The following is a 20449-nucleotide window of genomic DNA, read 5'->3' as shown; positions in this document are numbered from 1 at the left end:
AAAGTGTTAAATCCCTTGCCCATGTCATTCATCTCTGGACTTAGTCCTGGAAAAGGAATTACTTTTCAAAATGTTGCATACAAGGAAACAAAAGCAGGAGGACACACATAGGACAGCCTGTGAGGCAATATATTTTTACAGCCAGTGTTTTGCCCCAGTGTAGCCTTGGCAACAGTCAAGTGTGGTAATCAATGGCAGCTATATACACACACACACACTGTACCTTGTGATAATCAGAGCTATTTTCAGAAGTAGTAGGGATTGCGGCTATAATGATTATTTTCACATTAATAACAGAAAATCATGCAACTTGATCATACATTAAAAACAAATAATGTGAATACTGTGTTGTATTCATGCAGATAAGTTCTATCAAACAGTAACGAGCCAGTAATGATACATTTCCATCCAGTTCAGAGATACCTAAAACTGATGATACAGTATTTGTCCATGGACATCGGGACCGGCCCTATCCTTTTGGGGGCCTTAAGATTTTGTTGGGCCCCACCCCCCACCTCGCAGGCAAAACATTTTAGTGGTCCCCCTCTTGCGGCTGAGGGAAAAATTTAAGTTTTAAAGTAAATTAATTATTGCATTTTTAATGCAAGCTTTATGCAATTCTAAACATTTTGCCATGGGGCAGAGAACAAATGTGAAGTTTTACAGCAACTTTCCTTCAATTCTATCCAAATTTCCATTGGGTGGAGAGAAATGTTTTCCATTTTAAAGCTAATCTCCAGTAATTCTACAAATTTTTCAAAGATTTATGCCATGTTAATGATATCGGAGTGAGCGTGATTAACAAAATCAATGAGGGCCCCATGGAGGTCAGGGCCCCTGGGCACATGCCTTGCGTGCCCGGTTGGTATTCAGCCATGATTACCACAAGTTAAGATAGCTAGCTAGCCTAATTTACCAATCTAAAAATTGTTCGCTGACATGGCTAATTTGATTGATAGTGACTGACATAAGAAAACCGCTGCTGATGCACAACCAAATTTCAAAATTGCACCTAGTGTATTCTATTCTAACTCTCAGCACAATTTTTTGGGGTCGGGGGCCCCCTAAGAGACTTATGCCTAGATGTGGCCCTGATGGACATGGACAATTATATTGGCAGTCCATATTAAAAATAAATAGTGGAAGATATGAATGTATTTTGGACTCTAGTAGGTATAAAGTATTTTTACATTTTATTTTACTAGGCAAGTCAGTTAAGAACAAATTCTTATTTTCAATGACGGCCTAGGAACAGTAGGTTAACTGCCTGTTCAGGGGCAGAACGACAGAGTTGTACCTTGTCAGCTCGGGGGTTTGAACTTGCAACCTTCCAGTTACTAGTCCAACGCTCTAACCACTAGGCTACCCTGCCGCCCCGTAATCAAGTCAGCAAGGTCTGCTTTCCAGACCTGCTGTTGAACCACAAGATGTGTAAGTACAATGTATTTTTACATTCCATTCTTTATAATGTTCACACATTGAGGAAATACTGGCAGACATACAGTATATATTGTTTGTCTCATTTGACAACTGATGGGCATATTTAGGCATCACATAAAACAACTTATTCAGTGAGTACTTTAGGTATAGTGTTTTACTCACTGTCTGATTTCTCATCTGTGTATCTCCCTTTCTTCCATCTCGTGGTCTCCTCTGTGGCCTTCCCTGAGACCACAGAGGGAATGCTTGGCCGAAATGAACAAAGAGAATAACAATTATATTTTATTGCATATCTCTAACCAACCTTTTCTCACAGTATTATAGCTGTGAATGAAAATCACTCATGAGATCACTACAATCATTGTATTGAGAGAGTATCTGACTGCAGTGTGCGTTTTCACTTCCTTTTTCTAGTTTTGCCAGGATTGATCAAAAACTGACCTGGTTGAGAATCTGATCTTCCAGTGTCTTCCATTTCCACCATGACCTCATCTGAATCCACTGTTTATCATACTTGTATGATATGGCAACACACAACCAGTGCCTTCAAAAATACTCCACTTTCATCAGAACTGAATGTACACAGTAGCAGTTTTCCCCAGTCATTCCTCTCCCCTCCCATCTTGGGATGTCTTGTCTGAATGGCTTACGGTCTATAGCCATACCCTACTAATCCGAGCGATCCAAAGTTCACAGTGGGACTGCTTGAATGTTCATCCAGCTTGACAACACTACCATGGCAGGAAATAACAGTCTGTCTGTGACACTGCATGGGAACAGCCTCTTTATTGTGCCTGAAGACTCGACTTTTGGACACTGGCTCAAAGCCTGATGAATTGGTAGGGGTTGTTTCTGGACAGGGCCCTGGCAATAACGAAACAGACTCACTTATCAGTAGTAACACATCTCTGGCAAACAAGATGAGTAAAGAATGAAGGTTGTTTGATTGTTGAAGGTCTATCTAAAACAGCTACATATTCTTTATTTAGCAGATAAATGCATCGACTTGAACCCCTTTACAGTGGCTCAGCTTTGACCAGGTGTTTGAGGAGCAGACAGGTGACATGGCTTGGAAGTGTTGGTCAAGTGATATATATACAGTTGAAGTCAGAAGTTTACATACAGTTAGGTTGGAGTCAATAAAACTTGTTTTTCAACCACTCCACAAACTTCTTGTTATCAAACTACAGTCTTGGCAAATCAGTTAGGACATCTACTTTGTGCAAGACAAGTAACTTTTTCAACAATTGTTTACAGATTATTTCACTGCATTACAGTTCCAGTGGGTCAGAAGTTGACAAACACAAAGTTGACTGTGCTTTAAAACAGCTTGGAAATTCCAGAAAAGTATGTCATGGCTTTAGAAGCTTCTTATTGGCTAATTGACATCATTTGAGTCAATAGGAGGTGTACCTGTGGATGTAACTCAGTGCCTCTTTGCTTGACATCATGGGAAAATCAAAAGAAATCAGCCAAGACCTCAGAAAAGAAATGATAGACCACAAGTCTGGTTCATCATTGGGAGCAATTTCCAAATACCTGAAGGTACCACGTTCATCTGTACAAACAATGGTATGCAAGTATATACACCATGGGACCACACAGCCATCATACCACTCAGGAAGGTTGTGAGAAAAGTGCAAATCAATCCCAGAACAGCAGCAAAGGACCGTGTGAAGATGCTGGAGGAAACAGGTACAAAAGTATCTATATCCATAGTAAAACAAGTCCTATATCGACATAACCTGAAAGGCCGCTCAGCAAGGAAGAAGCCACTGCTCCAAAACCGCCATAAAAAAGCCTGGCTACGGTTTTCAACTGCACATGGGGACAAAGATCGTACTTTTTGGAGAAATGTCCTCTGGTCTGTTGAAACAAAAATTGAACTGTTTGGCCATAATGTCCATCATTATGTTTGGAGGGAAAAGGGGGGCTTGCAAGCCGAAGAACACCCTCCCAAACGTGAATCACGGGGGTGGCAACATCATGTTGTGGGGGTGCTTTGCTGCAGGAGGGATTGGTGCACTTCACAAAATAGATGGCATCATGAGGCTGGAAAACTATGTGGATATATTGAAGCAACATCTCAAGACATCAGTCAGGAAGTTAAAGCTTGGTTGCTGTTACAAATCCCTTTTGGCCCGACAGTCTAGGGGGGATGGTAATGAGACCCGTAACATAACTCATGCAAATTATAATAGTGACAAAGTAAAAGTGTGAACGAAATAACCACGACAACTGAAATCTACCGTCAAACTCAAAGTTTATTTGAAAACACACGGTAATGGGGGGGGAGAGCAGGAAAAGGGGCAGAGCTGGACGAAAGGAAAGAAATAATAAGTATTCAAAAACACCCCTAAGCTAGACTAGCCTACTTTAACAACAGCTAACTAACCAAAAATACAGTGGGTGGTCCGCCCAGTTCTAACTAGTGTATTTAACAAAGTCTACCTACGGGTAGTGTATGCCCATGGGCGACTTGTCTTGGTTTCCCCTTTTCACACCAGCAAACAAACACCATAACAATACTCACAGGTGATGAAAGTGCTATGGAGTTGCTCAAACAAAAGATAGCTCAATACATAAAAAGAGTGAAACAGCAAGATCTACAGACATGGCATTTACAGAGAGATTGAGCTCTAGAGCAAACAACTGACATGGTTTTTAAACCAAGGGAAAGGAACTGTGATAGGGTAGGAAACAGGAGAAGGTGTGTCTTCTGATTGATGATTGGTGACTGATTGGGGAGTGATGATTTTCACCTGTGAGGGGAGAGGAGAGAAAAGAACACAGGATACACACACAGGATACTGGTATCCGTAACAGTTGCAAATAGGGCTTCCAAATGGACAATGACCCCAAGCATACTTCCACAAGTTGTGGCGAATTGGCTGAAGCACAACAAAGTCAAGGTCTTGGAGTGGCCATCACAAAGCCCTGACCTCAAACCTATAGAAAATTTGTGGGCGGAATTGAAAAAGCGTGTGTGAGCAAGGAGGCCTACAAACCTGACTCAGTTACACCAGCTCTGTCAGTAGGAATGGGATAAAATTCACCCAACTTATTGTGGGAAGGCTACCCGAAATGTTTGACCCAAGACCCAATGCTACCAAATACTAATTGAGTGTTTGTAAACTTCTGACCCACTGGGAATGTGATGAAAGAAATAAAAACTGAAAGAAATAATTATCTCTACTATTATTCTGACATGTCACATTCTTAAAATAAAGTGGTGATCCGAACTGACCTAAGACAGGGAATTTTTACTAGGATTAAATGTCGGGAATTGTGAAAAACTGAGTTTAAATATATTTGGCTAAGGTGTATGTAAACTTCCGGCTTCAACTGTATATTGGTAGTAAAAAGGAAGCATTTTTTAAATTCTCCTTTAGTAATACAATTGTAGGCAGAAGTTGGTAGAGTACAGTATATAATAGCTCTCCCCAGGTTCTGCAAAATATCTAAGACATCCTGTAACTCATATAGCCTCCCCAGTCCTCCTTGCGTGACTTTCCCTGTCAACGTTTTAATAAATCTATCCTCCCCGACAGCAGCAACCATCTTGTCAGCAATTAAAAGCTCAGAAGTGGGTTTGACCAAAACTTGATCTTTCATCCTAAGTACAGGGTCATAACAAGGTGAACGAGTCTAAGCATCTTCTGACAGGTGGCTGTTTTCTTCAGGCCTTCTCAGAGCATCAGCCATGGTCCAGACAGGAGTCTGAGCGTAGGCGGTTTCCGCCTTCTGATAGTGTCTGAAGGGCACAACACTCAAAACAAGTGTTAACACACACACAGGTCTCCTAAAGAGGAGACCTTACAGTTTATCATAACACAATGTATTAACCCTTTAAAAAGGTATGAGGCCTTGGTTTAACCCCCTTCAGAAGTAATCTGGGACATAGATCAGCAGGCAGATTTATGTAGCTCTGCCCACTGACTAGTGGGTGGGGTTATATCCTTCCTGTTTGGCCCTGTCCGGGGGTATCATCAGATGGGGCCACAGTGTCTCCTGACCCCTCCTGTCTCAGCCTCCAGTATTTATGCTGCAGTAGTTTGTGTCAGGGGGCTAGGTTCAGTTTGTTATATCTGGAGTACTTCTGTTTTATCCGGTGTCCTGTGTGAATTTAAGTATGCGCTCTCTAATTCTCCCTTTCTTGGATGACCATGCCTCAGGACTACCTGGCATGATGACTCCTTGCTGTCCCCAGTCCACCTGGCCGTGCTGCTGCTCCAGTTTCAACTGTTCTGCCTGCGGCTATGTAATCCTGACCTGTTCACCGGACGTGCTACCTGTCCCAGACCTATTATTTGACCATGCTGGTCATTTATGAACATTTTGGCCATGTTGTTATAATTTCCACCTGGCACCGCCTGAAGAGGACTGGCCACCCCTCATAGCCTGGTTCCTCTAGGTTTCGGCCTTTCTAGGGAGTTTTTCCTAGCCAACGTGCTTCAACACCTGCATTGCTTGATTTTTGGGGGTTTTAGGCAAGGTTTCTGTACAGCACTTTGAGATATTAGCTGATGTACGAAGGGCTATATAATTAAATTTGATTTGAACTACCCAGTAACCATTCACTCAACCGTTATACAGAAAGGTCAAGTATCTAAATATACCAGAATATTCAATTGCTATCAACAATATATACACTTCACAGATGAGCAGAATAGGAATCCTCATTATGACTCATTTTGATGACTCACGCCTGCTTAGTGATTATTTTTCAGTAAGAAAATAACGATCTCTCCTTTCAGTAGGAGAAAATACAAAATAAATGGAAACAAGAGCCAGTATCTCAGATCTTTATTTGAATGTAACGAGGAAGATTTTCTGTGTGATGCAGGCCACCTGGTAACTAGTGCAATTGCCACACCTTAGGGTTCTTGTTCATCTAGAAAAAGAGGACAGGGAGTAGAAAGAAATAAGGGGGGAGAGAAAAGGACTTTAAAACCAGTAAACATAAGTAATTCAGAACATGTTAATGTATTGTACAAAACTCAACTATTAATCACATTACTTACAAACCATTAGAATACATTTACATTTAAGTCATTTAGCAGACGCTCTTATCCAGAGCGACTTACAATCACATAAATATTTTAAAGTGTTCAGAGACCACTGCCCACACATTGTAATATATACAGGGCTTTCGGAAAGTATTCAGACCCTTCACTTTTCCACATTGTAATCCATTTTAGAATAAGGCTGTAACATCATTCCCCCCCTCAATCTACAAACAATACCCCTTAATGACAAATAAAAACAGGTTTAGACCTTTCTGCAAATGTATAAAAAATGTAAAACTGGAATTTCACATGTACATAAGTATTCTGACCCTTTACTCAGTACTTTGTTGAAGCACCTTTGGCAGCGATTACAGCCTTGGGTATGATGCTACAAGCTTGGCACACCTGCATTTGGTGAGTTTCTCCCATTTCTCTGCAGATCCTCTCAAGCTCTGTCAGGTTGGATGGGGAGCGTCACTACACAGCTATTTTCAGGTCTCTAGACTTTCGATCTGCTTCAAGTCCGGGCTCTGGCTGGGCCACTCAAGGACATTCAGAGAGTTGTCCCGAAGTCATTCCTGCGTTGTCTCGGCTGTGTGCTTAGGGTTGCTGTCCTGTTGGAAGGTGAACCTTTTTCCCCAGTCTGAGCGCTCTGGAGCAGGTTCTGTACTTTGCTCTGTTCATCTTTCCTCGATCCTGACTAGTCTCCCAGTCCCTGCCCTGAAAAACATCCCCACAGCATGATGCTGCTACCACCATGCTTCACTGTAGGGATGGTACTGGCCAGTTGATGAGCGGTGCCTGGTTTCCTCCAGACGTGACGCTTGACATTCAGGCTAAATAGTTAAATCAGACCAGAGAATCTTGTTTTATATGGTCTGAGAGCCTTTAGGTGCCTTAAGGCAAACTCGACCTCTACGGGGTTGTAGTGGAGTAGGTTGAGAGCTTCAAGTTCCTTGGCGTTCACATCACCAACAAACTAACATGGTCCAAGCACACCAAGACAGTTGTGAAGAGGGCACGACAAAACCTATTCCCCCTCAGGAGACTGAAAAGATGTGGCATGGGTTGCATGGTACCTGGTATGGCAACTGCTCGGCCTCTGACCTACAGAGGGTAGTGCGTACGGCACAGTACATCACTGGGGTCAAGCTTCTTGCCATCCAGGACCTCTATACCAGGCGGTGTCAGAGAAAGGCCCTAAAAATAGACGGTTCTCTCGGAGACCGCACGGCAAGCAGTACCGGAGCGCCAAGTCTAGGTCCAAGAGGCTTCTAAACAGCTTCTACCCCCAAGCCATAAGACTCCTGAACAGTTAATCAAATGGCTACCCAGAATATTTGCATTGCTGCCCCCCCCCCCCTCTACTCTGTTACTATCTATACATAGTCACTGTAATAACTCTACCTACATGTATATATTACCTCAATACTGGTGCCCCCGCACCAGTACTCTCTGTATATAGCCCCGCTATTGTTATTTACTGATGCTCATTTTTTCCCAATGGAAACAGAATGCACCTGAGCTCAATTTCAAGTCTCATACCAAAGGCCCTGAATACCTAAAAAGGTATTACTCTATTTTTTTGCAAATAATTCTAAAAAACCTGATTTCGATTTGTCATTATGGGGTATTGTGTGTAGATTGATGAAGGGAAAACAGTTAATTAATTTTAGAATAAGGCTGTAACGTAACAAAATGTGGAAAAAGTGAAGTGGTCTGAATACTTTCCAAATGCCCTGTGAACATAGTACAGGTACCGCATAGTGCAATGGTGGCGGTCCTCACCTTCCTCCTCCTCATCCTCTTCATCGTCATCATCATCTTCTTCCTCATCTTCATCTGAGCTGAAGGTTCCGTCAGGCAAGCTATACACGCGAATCACTTGCTGTTGGCAAAAGCACACAAACACACAATGATGATATTGACTCTCTGTAAGGAACACTAACATTTCTAGGGCTCTGTGTGCAGACACTGTCAGATGGGGGAAATCAACTACTACAAGTTGCAGAGACAAGTACTAGTCTTTCAAGTCATTGGCAGCGCTCTACAGAAACAGTCAAGGGCATGCTCTGCTCCATGGTCAGCGGTTACAGAGTCTCAATGGTCAGCAGTCCCGGGCTCACCTTGTTGGGGTCCTTGAGGATGAGGTACTTGCCCTCCTCCAGCTTGCGGCAGATGTCGATGACACAGCGTAGGATACCCCAGGCGTTCTCCATGCTCAAGTTGATCTGGCTGGCAAACTCAGTGGGCTGGAACTGCTGAGTGCCCAGGACCACGTGGCGCGCAGAGTCCTTCGCGTGATAACGAGACACGTACCTAGAGACAGGGGAGGGCAGGGGATTGCAGGTTGACTTGTGTGAGGGCAGGTTGACTTGTGTGAAAAGATTTCTATGAGACTTTATGAAATGGAAAGGGACTGATTATGTCTGGTCTTATTTGTGTCAATAATAATAGGCCTAGTTTCTGGTGTTCTGAAATACCTTTGTAAAACAATTATTTAATTTTCATCATAACATTTTAATACGGGACGTGAGAGTGAAGCAGTCTGTAGTCATGTGTACAGCAAGACAAGGCCATTATGTTGTACAACAGAACACAATAAGAACACTCCATATGTTTCACCTGATATGTTCTGCTTCCACACAACTTATTGTAATGGTGATTATAAATAATCCTAAAACATGAGTTCCTGATCTCTAATCCTATATGTACAGAAAGTGTTAAATCCCTTGCCCATGTCATTCATCTCTGGACTTAGTCCTGGAAAAGGAATTACTTTTCAAAATGTTGCATACAAGGAAACAAAAGCAGGAGGACACACATAGGACAGCCTGTGAGGCAATATATTTTACAGCCAGTGTTTTGCCCCAGTGTAGCCTTGGCAACAGTCAAGTGTGGTAATCAATGGCAGCTATATACACACACACACACTGTACCTTGTGATAATCAGAGCTATTTTCAGAAGTAGTAGGGATTGCGGCTATAATGATTATTTTCACATTAATAACAGAAAATCATGCAACTTGATCATACATTAAAAACAAATAATGTGAATACTGTGTTGTATTCATGCAGATAAGTTCTATCAAACAGTAACGAGCCAGTAATGATACATTTCCATCCAGTTCAGAGATACCTAAAACTGATGATACAGTATTTGTCCATGGACATCGGGACCGGCCCTATCCTTTTGGGGGCCTTAAGATTTTGTTGGGCCCCACCCCCCACCCTCGCAGGCAAAACATTTTAGTGGTCCCCCCTCTTGCGGCTGAGGGAAAAATGTAAGTTTTAAAGTAAATTAATTATTGCATTTTTAATGCAAGCTTTATGCAATTCTAAACATTTTGCCATGGGGCAGAGAACAAATGTGAAGTTTTACAGCAACTTTCCTTCAATTCTATCCAAATTTCCATTGGGTGGAGAGAAATGTTTTCCATTTTAAAGCTAATCTCCAGTAATTCTACAAATTTTTCAAAGATTTATGCCATGTTAATGATATCGGAGTGAGCGTGATTAACAAAATCAATGAGGGCCCCATGGAGGTCAGGGCCCTGGGCACATGCCTTATGCCCGGTTGGTATTCAGCCATGATTACCACAAGTTAAGATAGCTAGCTAGCCTAATTTACCAATCTAAAAATTGTTCGCTGACATGGCTAATTTGATTGATAGTGACTGACATAAGAAAACCGCTGCTGATGCACAACCAAATTTCAAAATTGCACCTAGTGTATTCTATTCTAACTCTCAGCACAATTTTTGGGGTCGGGGCCCCCTAAGAGACTTATGCCTAGATGTGGCCCTGATGGACATGGACAATTATATTGGCAGTCCATATTAAAAATAAATAGTGGAAGATATGAATGTATTTTGACTCTAGTAGGTATAAAGTATTTTTACATTTTATTTTACTAGGCAAGCTCAGTTAAGAACAAATTCTTATTTTCAATGACGGCCTAGGAACAGTAGGTTAACTGCCTGTTCAGGGGCAGAACGACAGAGTTGTACCTTGTCAGCTCGGGGGTTTGAACTTGCAACCTTCCAGTTACTAGTCCAACGCTCTAACCACTAGGCTACCCTGCCGCCCCGTAATCAAGTCAGCAAGGTCTGCTTTCCAGACCTGCTGTTGAACCACAAGATGTGTAAGTACAATGTATTTTTACATTCCATTCTTTATAATGTTCACACATTGAGGAAATACTGGCAGACATACAGTATATATTGTTTGTCTCATTTGACAACTGATGGGCATATTTAGGCATCACATAAAACAACTTATTCAGTGAGTACTTTAGGTATAGTGTTTTACTCACTGTCTGATTTCATCTGTGTATCTCCCTTTCTTCCATCTCGTGGTCTCCTCTGTGGCCTTCCCTGAGACCACAGAGGGAATGCTTGGCCGAAATGAACAAAGAGAATAACAATTATATTTTATTGCATATCTCTAACCAACCTTTTCTCACAGTATTATAGCTGTGAATGAAAATCACTCATGAGATCACTACAATCATTGTATTGAGAGAGTATCTGACTGCAGTGTGCGTTTTCACTTCCTTTTTCTAGTTTTGCCAGGATTGATCAAAAACTGACCTGGTTGAGAATCTGATCTTCCAGTGTCTTCCATTTCCACCATGACCTCATCTGAATCCACTGTTTATCATACTTGTATGATATGGCAACACACAACCAGTGCCTTCAAAAATACTCCACTTTCATCAGAACTGAATGTACACAGTAGCAGTTTTCCCCAGTCATTCCTCTCCCCTCCCATCTTGGGATGTCTTGTCTGAATGGCTTACGGTCTATAGCCATACCCTACTAATCCGAGCGATCCAAAGTTCACAGTGGGACTGCTTGAATGTTCATCCAGCTTGACAACACTACCATGGCAGGAAATAACAGTCTGTCTGTGACACTGCATGGGAACAGCCTCTTTATTGTGCCTGAAGACTCGACTTTTGGACACTGGCTCAAAGCCTGATGAATTGGTAGGGGTTGTTTCTGGACAGGGCCCTGGCAATAACGAAACAGACTCACTTATCAGTAGTAACACATCTCTGGCAAACAAGATGAGTAAAGAATGAAGGTTGTTTGATTGTTGAAGGTCTATCTAAAACAGCTACATATTCTTTATTTAGCAGATAAATGCATCGACTTGAACCCCTTTACAGTGGCTCAGCTTTGACCAGGTGTTTGAGGAGCAGACAGGTGACATGGCTTGGAAGTGTTGGTCAAGTGATATATATACAGTTGAAGTCAGAAGTTTACATACAGTTAGGTTGGAGTCAATAAAACTTGTTTTTCAACCACTCCACAAACTTCTTGTTATCAAACTACAGTCTTGGCAAATCAGTTAGGACATCTACTTTGTGCAAGACAAGTAACTTTTTCAACAATTGTTTACAGATTATTTCACTGCATTACAGTTCCAGTGGGTCAGAAGTTGACAAACACAAAGTTGACTGTGCTTTAAAACAGCTTGGAAATTCCAGAAAAGTATGTCATGGCTTTAGAAGCTTCTTATTGGCTAATTGACATCATTTGAGTCAATAGGAGGTGTACCTGTGGATGTAACTCAGTGCCTCTTTGCTTGACATCATGGGAAAATCAAAAGAAATCAGCCAAGACCTCAGAAAAGAAATGATAGACCACAAGTCTGGTTCATCATTGGGAGCAATTTCCAAATACCTGAAGGTACCACGTTCATCTGTACAAACAATGGTATGCAAGTATATACACCATGGGACCACACAGCCATCATACCACTCAGGAAGGTTGTGAGAAAAGTGCAAATCAATCCCAGAACAGCAGCAAAGGACCGTGTGAAGATGCTGGAGGAAACAGGTACAAAAGTATCTATATCCATAGTAAAACAAGTCCTATATCGACATAACCTGAAAGGCCGCTCAGCAAGGAAGAAGCCACTGCTCCAAAACCGCCATAAAAAGCCTGGCTACGGTTTTCAACTGCACATGGGGACAAAGATCGTACTTTTGGAGAAATGTCCTCTGGTCTGTTGAAACAAAAATTGAACTGTTTGGCCATAATGTCCATCATTATGTTTGGAGGGAAAAGGGGGGCTTGCAAGCCGAAGAACACCCTCCCAAACGTGAATCAAGGTGAACGAGTCTAAGCATCTTCTGACAGGTGGCTGTTTTCTTCAGGCCTTCTCAGAGCATCAGCCATGGTCCAGACAGGAGTCTGAGCGTAGGCGGTTCCGCCTTCTGATAGTGTCTGAAGGGCACAACACTCAAAACAAGTGTTAAACACACACAGGTCTCCTAAAGAGGAGACCTTACAGTTTATCATAACACAATGTATTAACCCTTAAAAGGTATGAGGCCTTGGTTTAACCCCTTCAGAAGTAATCTGGGGACATAGATCAGCAGGCAGATTTATGTAGCTCTGCCCACTGACTAGTGGGTGGGGTTATATCCTTCCTGTTTGGCCCTGTCCGGGGTATCATCAGATGGGGCCACAGTGTCTCCTGACCCCTCCTGTCTCAGCCTCCAGTATTTATGCTGCAGTAGTTTGTGTCAGGGGCTAGGTTCAGTTTGTTATATCTGGAGTACTTCTGTTTTATCCGGTGTCCTGTGTGAATTTAAGTATGCGCTCTCTAATTCTCCCTTTCTTGGATGACCATGCCTCAGGACTACCTGGCATGATGACTCCTTGCTGTCCCCAGTCCACCTGGCCGTGCTGCTGCTCCAGTTTCAACTGTTCTGCCTGCGGCTATGTAATCCTGACCTGTTCACCGGACGTGCTACCTGTCCCAGACCTATTATTTGACCATGCTGGTCATTTATGAACATTTTGGCCATGTTGTTATAATTTCCACCTGGCACCGCCTGAAGAGGACTGGCCACCCCTCATAGCCTGGTTCCTCTAGGTTTCGGCCTTTCTAGGAGTTTTTCCTAGCCAACGTGCTTCAACACCTGCATTGCTTGATTTTTGGGGTTTTAGGCAAGGTTTCTGTACAGCACTTTGAGATATTAGCTGATGTACGAAGGGCTATATAATTAAATTTGATTTGAACTACCCAGTAACCATTCACTCAACCGTTATACAGAAAGGTCAAGTATCTAAATATACCAGAATATTCAATTGCTATCAACAATATATACACTTCACAGATGAGCAGAATAGGAATCCTCATTATGACTCATTTTGATGACTCACGCCTGCTTAGTGATTATTTTTCAGTAAGAAAATAACGATCTCTCCTTTCAGTAGGAGAAAATACAAAATAAATGGAAACAAGAGCCAGTATCTCAGATCTTTATTTGAATGTAACGAGGAAGATTTTCTGTGTGATGCAGGCCACCTGGTAACTAGTGCAATTGCCACACCTTAGGGTTCTTGTTCATCTAGAAAAAGAGGACAGGGAGTAGAAAGAAATAAGGGGGGAGAGAAAAGGACTTTAAAACCAGTAAACATAAGTAATTCAGAACATGTTAATGTATTGTACAAAAACTCAACTATTAATCACATTACTTACAAACCATTAGAATACATTTACATTTAAGTCATTTAGCAGACGCTCTTATCCAGAGCGACTTACAATCACATAAATATTTTAAAGTGTTCAGAGACCACTGCCCACACATTGTAATATATACAGGGCTTTCGGAAAGTATTCAGACCCCTTCACTTTTCCACATTGTAATCCATTTTAGAATAAGGCTGTAACATCATTCCCCCCCTCAATCTACAAACAATACCCCTTAATGACAAATAAAAACAGGTTTAGACCTTTCTGCAAATGTATAAAAAATGTAAAACTGGAATTTCACATGTACATAAGTATTCTGACCCTTTACTCAGTACTTTGTTGAAGCACCTTTGGCAGCGATTACAGCCTTGGGTATGATGCTACAAGCTTGGCACACCTGCATTTGGTGAGTTTCTCCCATTTCTCTGCAGATCCTCTCAAGCTCTGTCAGGTTGGATGGGGAGCGTCACTACACAGCTATTTTCAGGTCTCTAGACTTTCGATCTGCTTCAAGTCCGGGCTCTGGCTGGGCCACTCAAGGACATTCAGAGAGTTGTCCCGAAGTCATTCCTGCGTTGTCTCGGCTGTGTGCTTAGGGTTGCTGTCCTGTTGGAAGGTGAACCTTTTTCCCCAGTCTGAGCGCTCTGGAGCAGGTTCTGTACTTTGCTCTGTTCATCTTTCCCTCGATCCTGACTAGTCTCCCAGTCCCTGCCCTGAAAAACATCCCCACAGCATGATGCTGCTACCACCATGCTTCACTGTAGGGATGGTACTGGCCAGTTGATGAGCGGTGCCTGGTTTCCTCCAGACGTGACGCTTGACATTCAGGCTAAATAGTTAAATCAGACCAGAGAATCTTGTTTTATATGGTCTGAGAGCCTTTAGGTGCCTTAAGGCAAACTCGACCTCTACGGGGTTGTAGTGGAGTAGGTTGAGAGCTTCAAGTTCCTTGGCGTTCACATCACCAACAAACTAACATGGTCCAAGCACACCAAGACAGTTGTGAAGAGGGCACGACAAAACCTATTCCCCCTCAGGAGACTGAAAAGATGTGGCATGGGTTGCATGGTACCTGGTATGGCAACTGCTCGGCCTCTGACCTACAGAGGGTAGTGCGTACGGCACAGTACATCACTGGGGTCAAGCTTCTTGCCATCCAGGACCTCTATACCAGGCGGTGTCAGAGAAAGGCCCTAAAAATAGACGGTTCTCTCGGAGACCGCACGGCAAGCAGTACCGGAGCGCCAAGTCTAGGTCCAAGAGGCTTCTAAACAGCTTCTACCCCCAAGCCATAAGACTCCTGAACAGTTAATCAAATGGCTACCCAGAATATTTGCATTGCTGCCCCCCCTCTACTCTGTTACTATCTATACATAGTCACTGTAATAACTCTACCTACATGTATATATTACCTCAATACTGGTGCCCCGCACCAGTACTCTCTGTATATAGCCCCGCTATTGTTATTTACTGATGCTCATTTTTTCCCAATGGAAACAGAATGCACCTGAGCTCAATTTCAAGTCTCATACCAAAGGCCCTGAATACCTAAAAAGGTATTACTCTATTTTTTTGCAAATAATTCTAAAAAACCTGATTTCGATTTGTCATTATGGGGTATTGTGTGTAGATTGATGAAGGGAAAACAGTTAATTAATTTTAGAATAAGGCTGTAACGTAACAAAATGTGGAAAAAGTGAAGTGGTCTGAATACTTTCCAAATGCCCTGTGAACATAGTACAGGTACCGCATAGTGCAATGGTGGCGGTCCTCACCTTCCTCCTCCTCATCCTCTTCATCGTCATCATCATCTTCTTCCTCATCTTCATCTGAGCTGAAGGTTCCGTCAGGCAAGCTATACACGCGAATCACTTGCTGTTGGCAAAAGCACACAAACACACAATGATGATATTGACTCTCTGTAAGGAACACTAACATTTCTAGGGCTCTGTGTGCAGACACTGTCAGACAATGGGGGAAATCAACTACTACAAGTTGCAGAGACAAGTACTAGTCTTTCAAGTCATTGGCAGCGCTCTACAGAAACAGTCAAGGGCATGCTCTGCTCCATGGTCAGCGGTTACAGAGTCTCAATGGTCAGCAGTCCCGGGCTCACCTTGTTGGGGTCCTTGAGGATGAGGTACTTGCCCTCCTCCAGCTTGCGGCAGATGTCGATGACACAGCGTAGGATACCCCAGGCGTTCTCCATGCTCAAGTTGATCTGGCTGGCAAACTCAGTGGGCTGGAACTGCTGAGTGCCCAGGACCACGTGGCGCGCAGAGTCCTTCGCGTGATAACGAGACACGTACCTAGAGACAGGGGAGGGCAGGGGATTTAACTGATGGAGGTCATAACCAGGTGAATTTATGGACAATTTGAAGGGGGAAAATGCTTGCTGTGAACAGTATAGTCGCACTTGACCTGTGTGTGGGTTTTTTGGGGGGGGGGGGGGGGCACTGACCCTAGCTTGAGGTACTCTGAGCCAGCCAGCATGGCACAGCAGGTCCAGCGGGCCAGTTTGTAGCTGTTGTTCTTCAGCTCGGTGGCCAGAACAGCTCCTCTCTGAGAGTCCAGCTTCTGACGCCAGTCCACTCCATTACAGTGCTTAAGACAAGAACAAAACATTCAACAACATTAAGCATTAGAGGGGAAGTTAACACTACATTTCATCCCCAGAGATAGTACTAGATATTTGATACTGTATTTTCTGTCATCACTCGTTCCTTCTCTTACCCGGGAGTCCCACTCGTTGAGGGTCTTGACGTTGATGAAGGACACCTCTCCGTTGGCCCCGGTCATCACTCCATCGTGCTCACAGCGTACAATCAGGTCAATGTCCTCCCCCAGCTTCCAGCGGCGGTACCTGAGACAGAAACAGGTGAGTTTACAGGGCTACACCCCTCAACACTAACCCAGAGTCCAGCAGGACACATCACATGGATCCTTTTAAAAACAGGAGTACCCAAACAAATGTAAGAGACTTCTTACAGATGAGAATTAACTAACTGTGATTAGATGGTCTGCAGTAGTGAGAGCAGCACGGGTCAGTACCCACCTGTAGGCAACAGAGGCCACCTCACTCTTGTCTATGTCCTCCTCTACAAATGGGTTGGGGTTAGGGAACTTGTGCCTCTCCCCGCCCTGAGGGGAAACAAAGACACGGCATCCTATTAGAACTGAAAGAATTAACATCCAATTTAAATGTATTCTTTACAATGGCAGAAATGCTTGGACTTCTTCCACATCACACTCACATTGAAGGAATGTCACTAGACATTGGTGTATAGTCGTAGTGGTCTTACCATGCGCAGACACTGCTGGCTGAAGTTATGGTTGATGTAGGTAGCCTCCATGGCCAGGTTACGGGGCGAGTTGAAGGAGTTGCCCTCATCCTGTGGTGGCTCGTTGGCAGTCTCACTCACCGTCAACAGATCTGACATGTACAGTTACAGATGATTAGATGAGCCGAATGCACAAAAACCAAACGCACCCCTAAACATTGGCATTATGACAAGAAGACTTAAATATTAGAGAGTTTGATATAAGGTAAACTACTGATTCACTAGTAAACAAAACCTCCTTGTTCAGTCAGAGTTGGACCAACAGCTGAATAGATTAACTTGAGAAAGCCTCACCAAAATCAGAGTTGTCTCTCTTGTCAAAGAAGAGCTTGTTGCCCACTCTCTGCACGATAATGTCCCAGGAGTTGACTGAGCGCGTGCAGCACATCAGGGTGGCCAGGATGGCATCGGTGGCAAACACATTGCCCTGGGTCTTAGCCAACTGCAGAGAGGAAGGTATAGGGAAGGATTTACATCAGAGCAGAGAACACACTCTACAGGGCAGTAGACATTGTAATAATCATGTTTTTGTTTCTGAAATGTGTGAAACCATTAGTTCTGGACAAGAATGTTCAGACAAAACAACAACAGGACTGAATCAATAATATGTTGCTCTGGCTTATTGTACCTGGCACAGTGCTGTAAGTGTGGAATTGAGAGGGTGTACCTTGCGGATGACAGGGTCGTCGGTGGTGGTGACTGTGTGAAAGATCCTCTTGATGCTCTTGAGAGGCTTCTCGTTGCGAGTGGTGACACGGTCGAAGGCCTTGTCGTAGTACTCCAACGCACCACAGCACTCACTGAGGGAGAAAGGAAATCAACTGACTGAACTCAATGCGAGGGGGCACTCATTCTCCCATGGATTGAGCACAGATGCAGTGTTGATAAGTCACTCACATGTCAGTGGGGTCCTCCACCTCCATGTATCTCATCTTCATCAGCCTGGGGAAGTCCATCTCCTCCTTCACCTCCCAGTCACTCCGGACCTCCACCGACGAGTCTCGGGGTTTCAACTGGGCCTTGAAATGAAAGGTATGAGGGGGGAAAGGGAAAGGGGAGGGAGGAGAGACAGGCACGCACGTATGGTAGCATTAGCAGGTGTTTGGGAAGACTGTTGCCAGAAACTTCATACGACTACATCAGATATTATCTGAGGGGTATCACAATACGGTTCAGATGTCCGGAGGTGCACTGATGTTGTTGATCTTCCCATACCTGGGATTTCTGGTCCCACTTCTGACGGACGCCAAACTGCTTCTGGAACTTTTTCTGTAGGCGCATGCGATCCCTGGACAGAGCCACGTGAGATTAGACAGAGTTATAGAGAGAACCAGAGAACAACATGTGTTTTAGAAAGCCACATTAGCAGTGGATTGGCTAAACAACTGCAGGCAGCTCACCTCTCCTTCTGCTTGGCACTCTTCGGGAGGGTCTGCATATTGAACTGGGTCAGGTTCCTGCGGTCCTTGTCCCTGCGCAGATTCCTCTGTAAAAACAGAACAAAACATCCTGTTATAGAAAAGGTGACACAGAAAATACTTTACTGTCTGTGTGGTCGAGCAGGTTAGTATTGTACCTGTGCAAACCTCATGCGGTTCCTCTGGTAGGCAGTCTTCTGCGTCTTGGCAGTGTCCACCAGCTGGAAGCTCGTCTCGTCCTCCTCATGGAAGTAGGCATACTGACTACCACCCCCAAACTGAGATGAATACTTGTCTGTCAAAACATTCAACCAAATGTCAAATGATGGCATCCATGGTCTGAAATACCTCAAAATCAATATTGAATATAGACATCTAGAATAGGCAATATATTCTGGATTATGTTTACACCATATGTTATTATCGTGAATCCTACAACACAATTTAACACACTTGTGTATCTCTTGTCCTGGTAGGTTGCTCCTGTCCAATCAGCCACCTGGACAGAAAAGTAAATCAGTCAGCCTAAGTTCCTCCTCTTGACGCAGGGCAAACTGCTGTTTATAATTAAAGGTGAGAGGCAGCAGAGGAAGACCAACCTTTCCCAGACGGTCTCCTTTGCTAAAGGGCTGGTAGGGCATGTCCTTAAACTTCTCAGGGACAGCACAGGGACCCCACCCAGAGGGATTGTCCTGGATCTCAGGGGCATGGAACTTCGCCATGGTCTGAGGTTAGGGCAGATGTTGCAAACATTTCAAATGAAATGCAGATTTGAACAATATCTAGTTACCTTATACTATGTATATTAGATAGAAATTTGATGTATATACGCAAGTGGATGATAAGATTAGTAACCTAGGCCGCAGGGTCTCAGACAATGAACAGCACTGTTTTCACTCAGCAATGCACTAACATTAGATAGGCATTTCAGTTTGCGCAGTGGCCTAGTCATCACGGACCCAGGACACATAACTCTTGGATTAGTAAGAAACTGCCAACGATAGACTATTTGAATATTGGATTCTCTGCATGATGATTTCTTTTGCAATGTACAAGTTATAGCTAACGTCGTTATCTACAATACCCTAGCCTAAGCTTGCTAACGTTAGCCAGCTAGCATTATATTAACGGGCGACCAAGTTAGATAACTTAGCTAACCAAAAATGTCACAACACCCAAATCTAGTAAGGGGACATTAATCGGGGACATCAACAAGTGAGCGCAACTACGTTCTGTTTCCATATGGACATTATGGCAAGCTAACCAGCATGCTCGTTAGCCAGGTGGCAGATAGGAATCTGCTAAGCTAACGGCGGTGGCAGTAACATCCACTCGAGTACATCTCACATTATGTTTACCCTAAACGTCATTTTAAACATGACATGTTCATACATCTTTATATGTCTTATTTGAATCTCACCTTTGAGATGGTGACGACCAAACGGCAGCTTTTATTCGGTCAATCAGCCGAGTCACAATTTTCTTCTAAAAGCGCCGTACAAAAAGGAAGTGGAAAAGTACTGTAAAGAGTTGTTTCCGGCAGACTGTAAGCTTTGTGGCATATTGCTGCCTTTCACAGGTCGGAGTGTGAATTGCACATTTTGTTCAAAAAAAGTGAAATTGGGAGAAAGAAAATTATTGCACCACCATCTACCCCTAGATATACACCACTATCCCCAACAAACCCACCACCCTTCACACTACTTTGGCCCTAACATCCTACACCAGGCCATCACCCTGGGAAGCT

The 20449-nt window shown here is 43.4% G+C and overlaps 1 protein-coding gene and 1 long non-coding RNA gene across 3 annotated transcripts; both read right to left on the bottom strand.

Annotated features, from left to right (window-relative positions):
• Nucleotides 1–6231: 6231 nt before the first annotated feature.
• Nucleotides 6232–8780, bottom strand: LOC135563634 (uncharacterized). Its single transcript, XR_010460420.1, has 3 exons — nt 8576–8780; nt 8238–8337; nt 6232–6334 (listed from the first exon to the last, which is right to left on the bottom strand). It is a non-coding gene; the product is annotated as an uncharacterized LOC135563634 (long non-coding RNA).
• A 4935-nt stretch (nt 8781–13715) lies between these two features.
• LOC115104324 (eukaryotic translation initiation factor 3 subunit D) lies at nt 13716–20213 on the bottom strand. Of its 2 annotated transcripts, none has more exons than XM_029625731.2 (16): nt 20123–20213; nt 19302–19427; nt 19156–19201; nt 18861–18997; nt 18685–18770; nt 18500–18572; nt 18182–18303; nt 17952–18084; nt 17579–17726; nt 17246–17376; nt 16999–17084; nt 16677–16806; nt 16405–16547; nt 16060–16252; nt 15719–15818; nt 13716–13818 (listed from the first exon to the last, which is right to left on the bottom strand). In XM_029625731.2, exons 2-16 carry the CDS (start codon nt 19422–19424, stop codon nt 13802–13804), a joined length of 1668 nt encoding a protein of 555 aa, XP_029481591.1. In that variant the 5' UTR covers nt 19425–19427; nt 20123–20213; the 3' UTR covers nt 13716–13801. The 2 variants fall into 2 exon arrangements, with proteins under 2 accessions (XP_029481591.1, XP_029481592.1); XM_029625732.2 differs by having other exon boundaries at nt 18182–18297.
• Nucleotides 20214–20449: the final 236 nt, after the last annotated feature.

Source organism: Oncorhynchus nerka, linkage group LG21, assembly GCF_034236695.1.
Source record: "Oncorhynchus nerka isolate Pitt River linkage group LG21, Oner_Uvic_2.0, whole genome shotgun sequence".
In the NCBI taxonomy this organism is placed as follows: Eukaryota; Metazoa; Chordata; class Actinopteri; order Salmoniformes; family Salmonidae; genus Oncorhynchus; species Oncorhynchus nerka.
The sequence above is the reverse complement of the archived record's forward strand: the minus strand, read 5'-3'. Positions and strand labels throughout refer to the sequence as shown.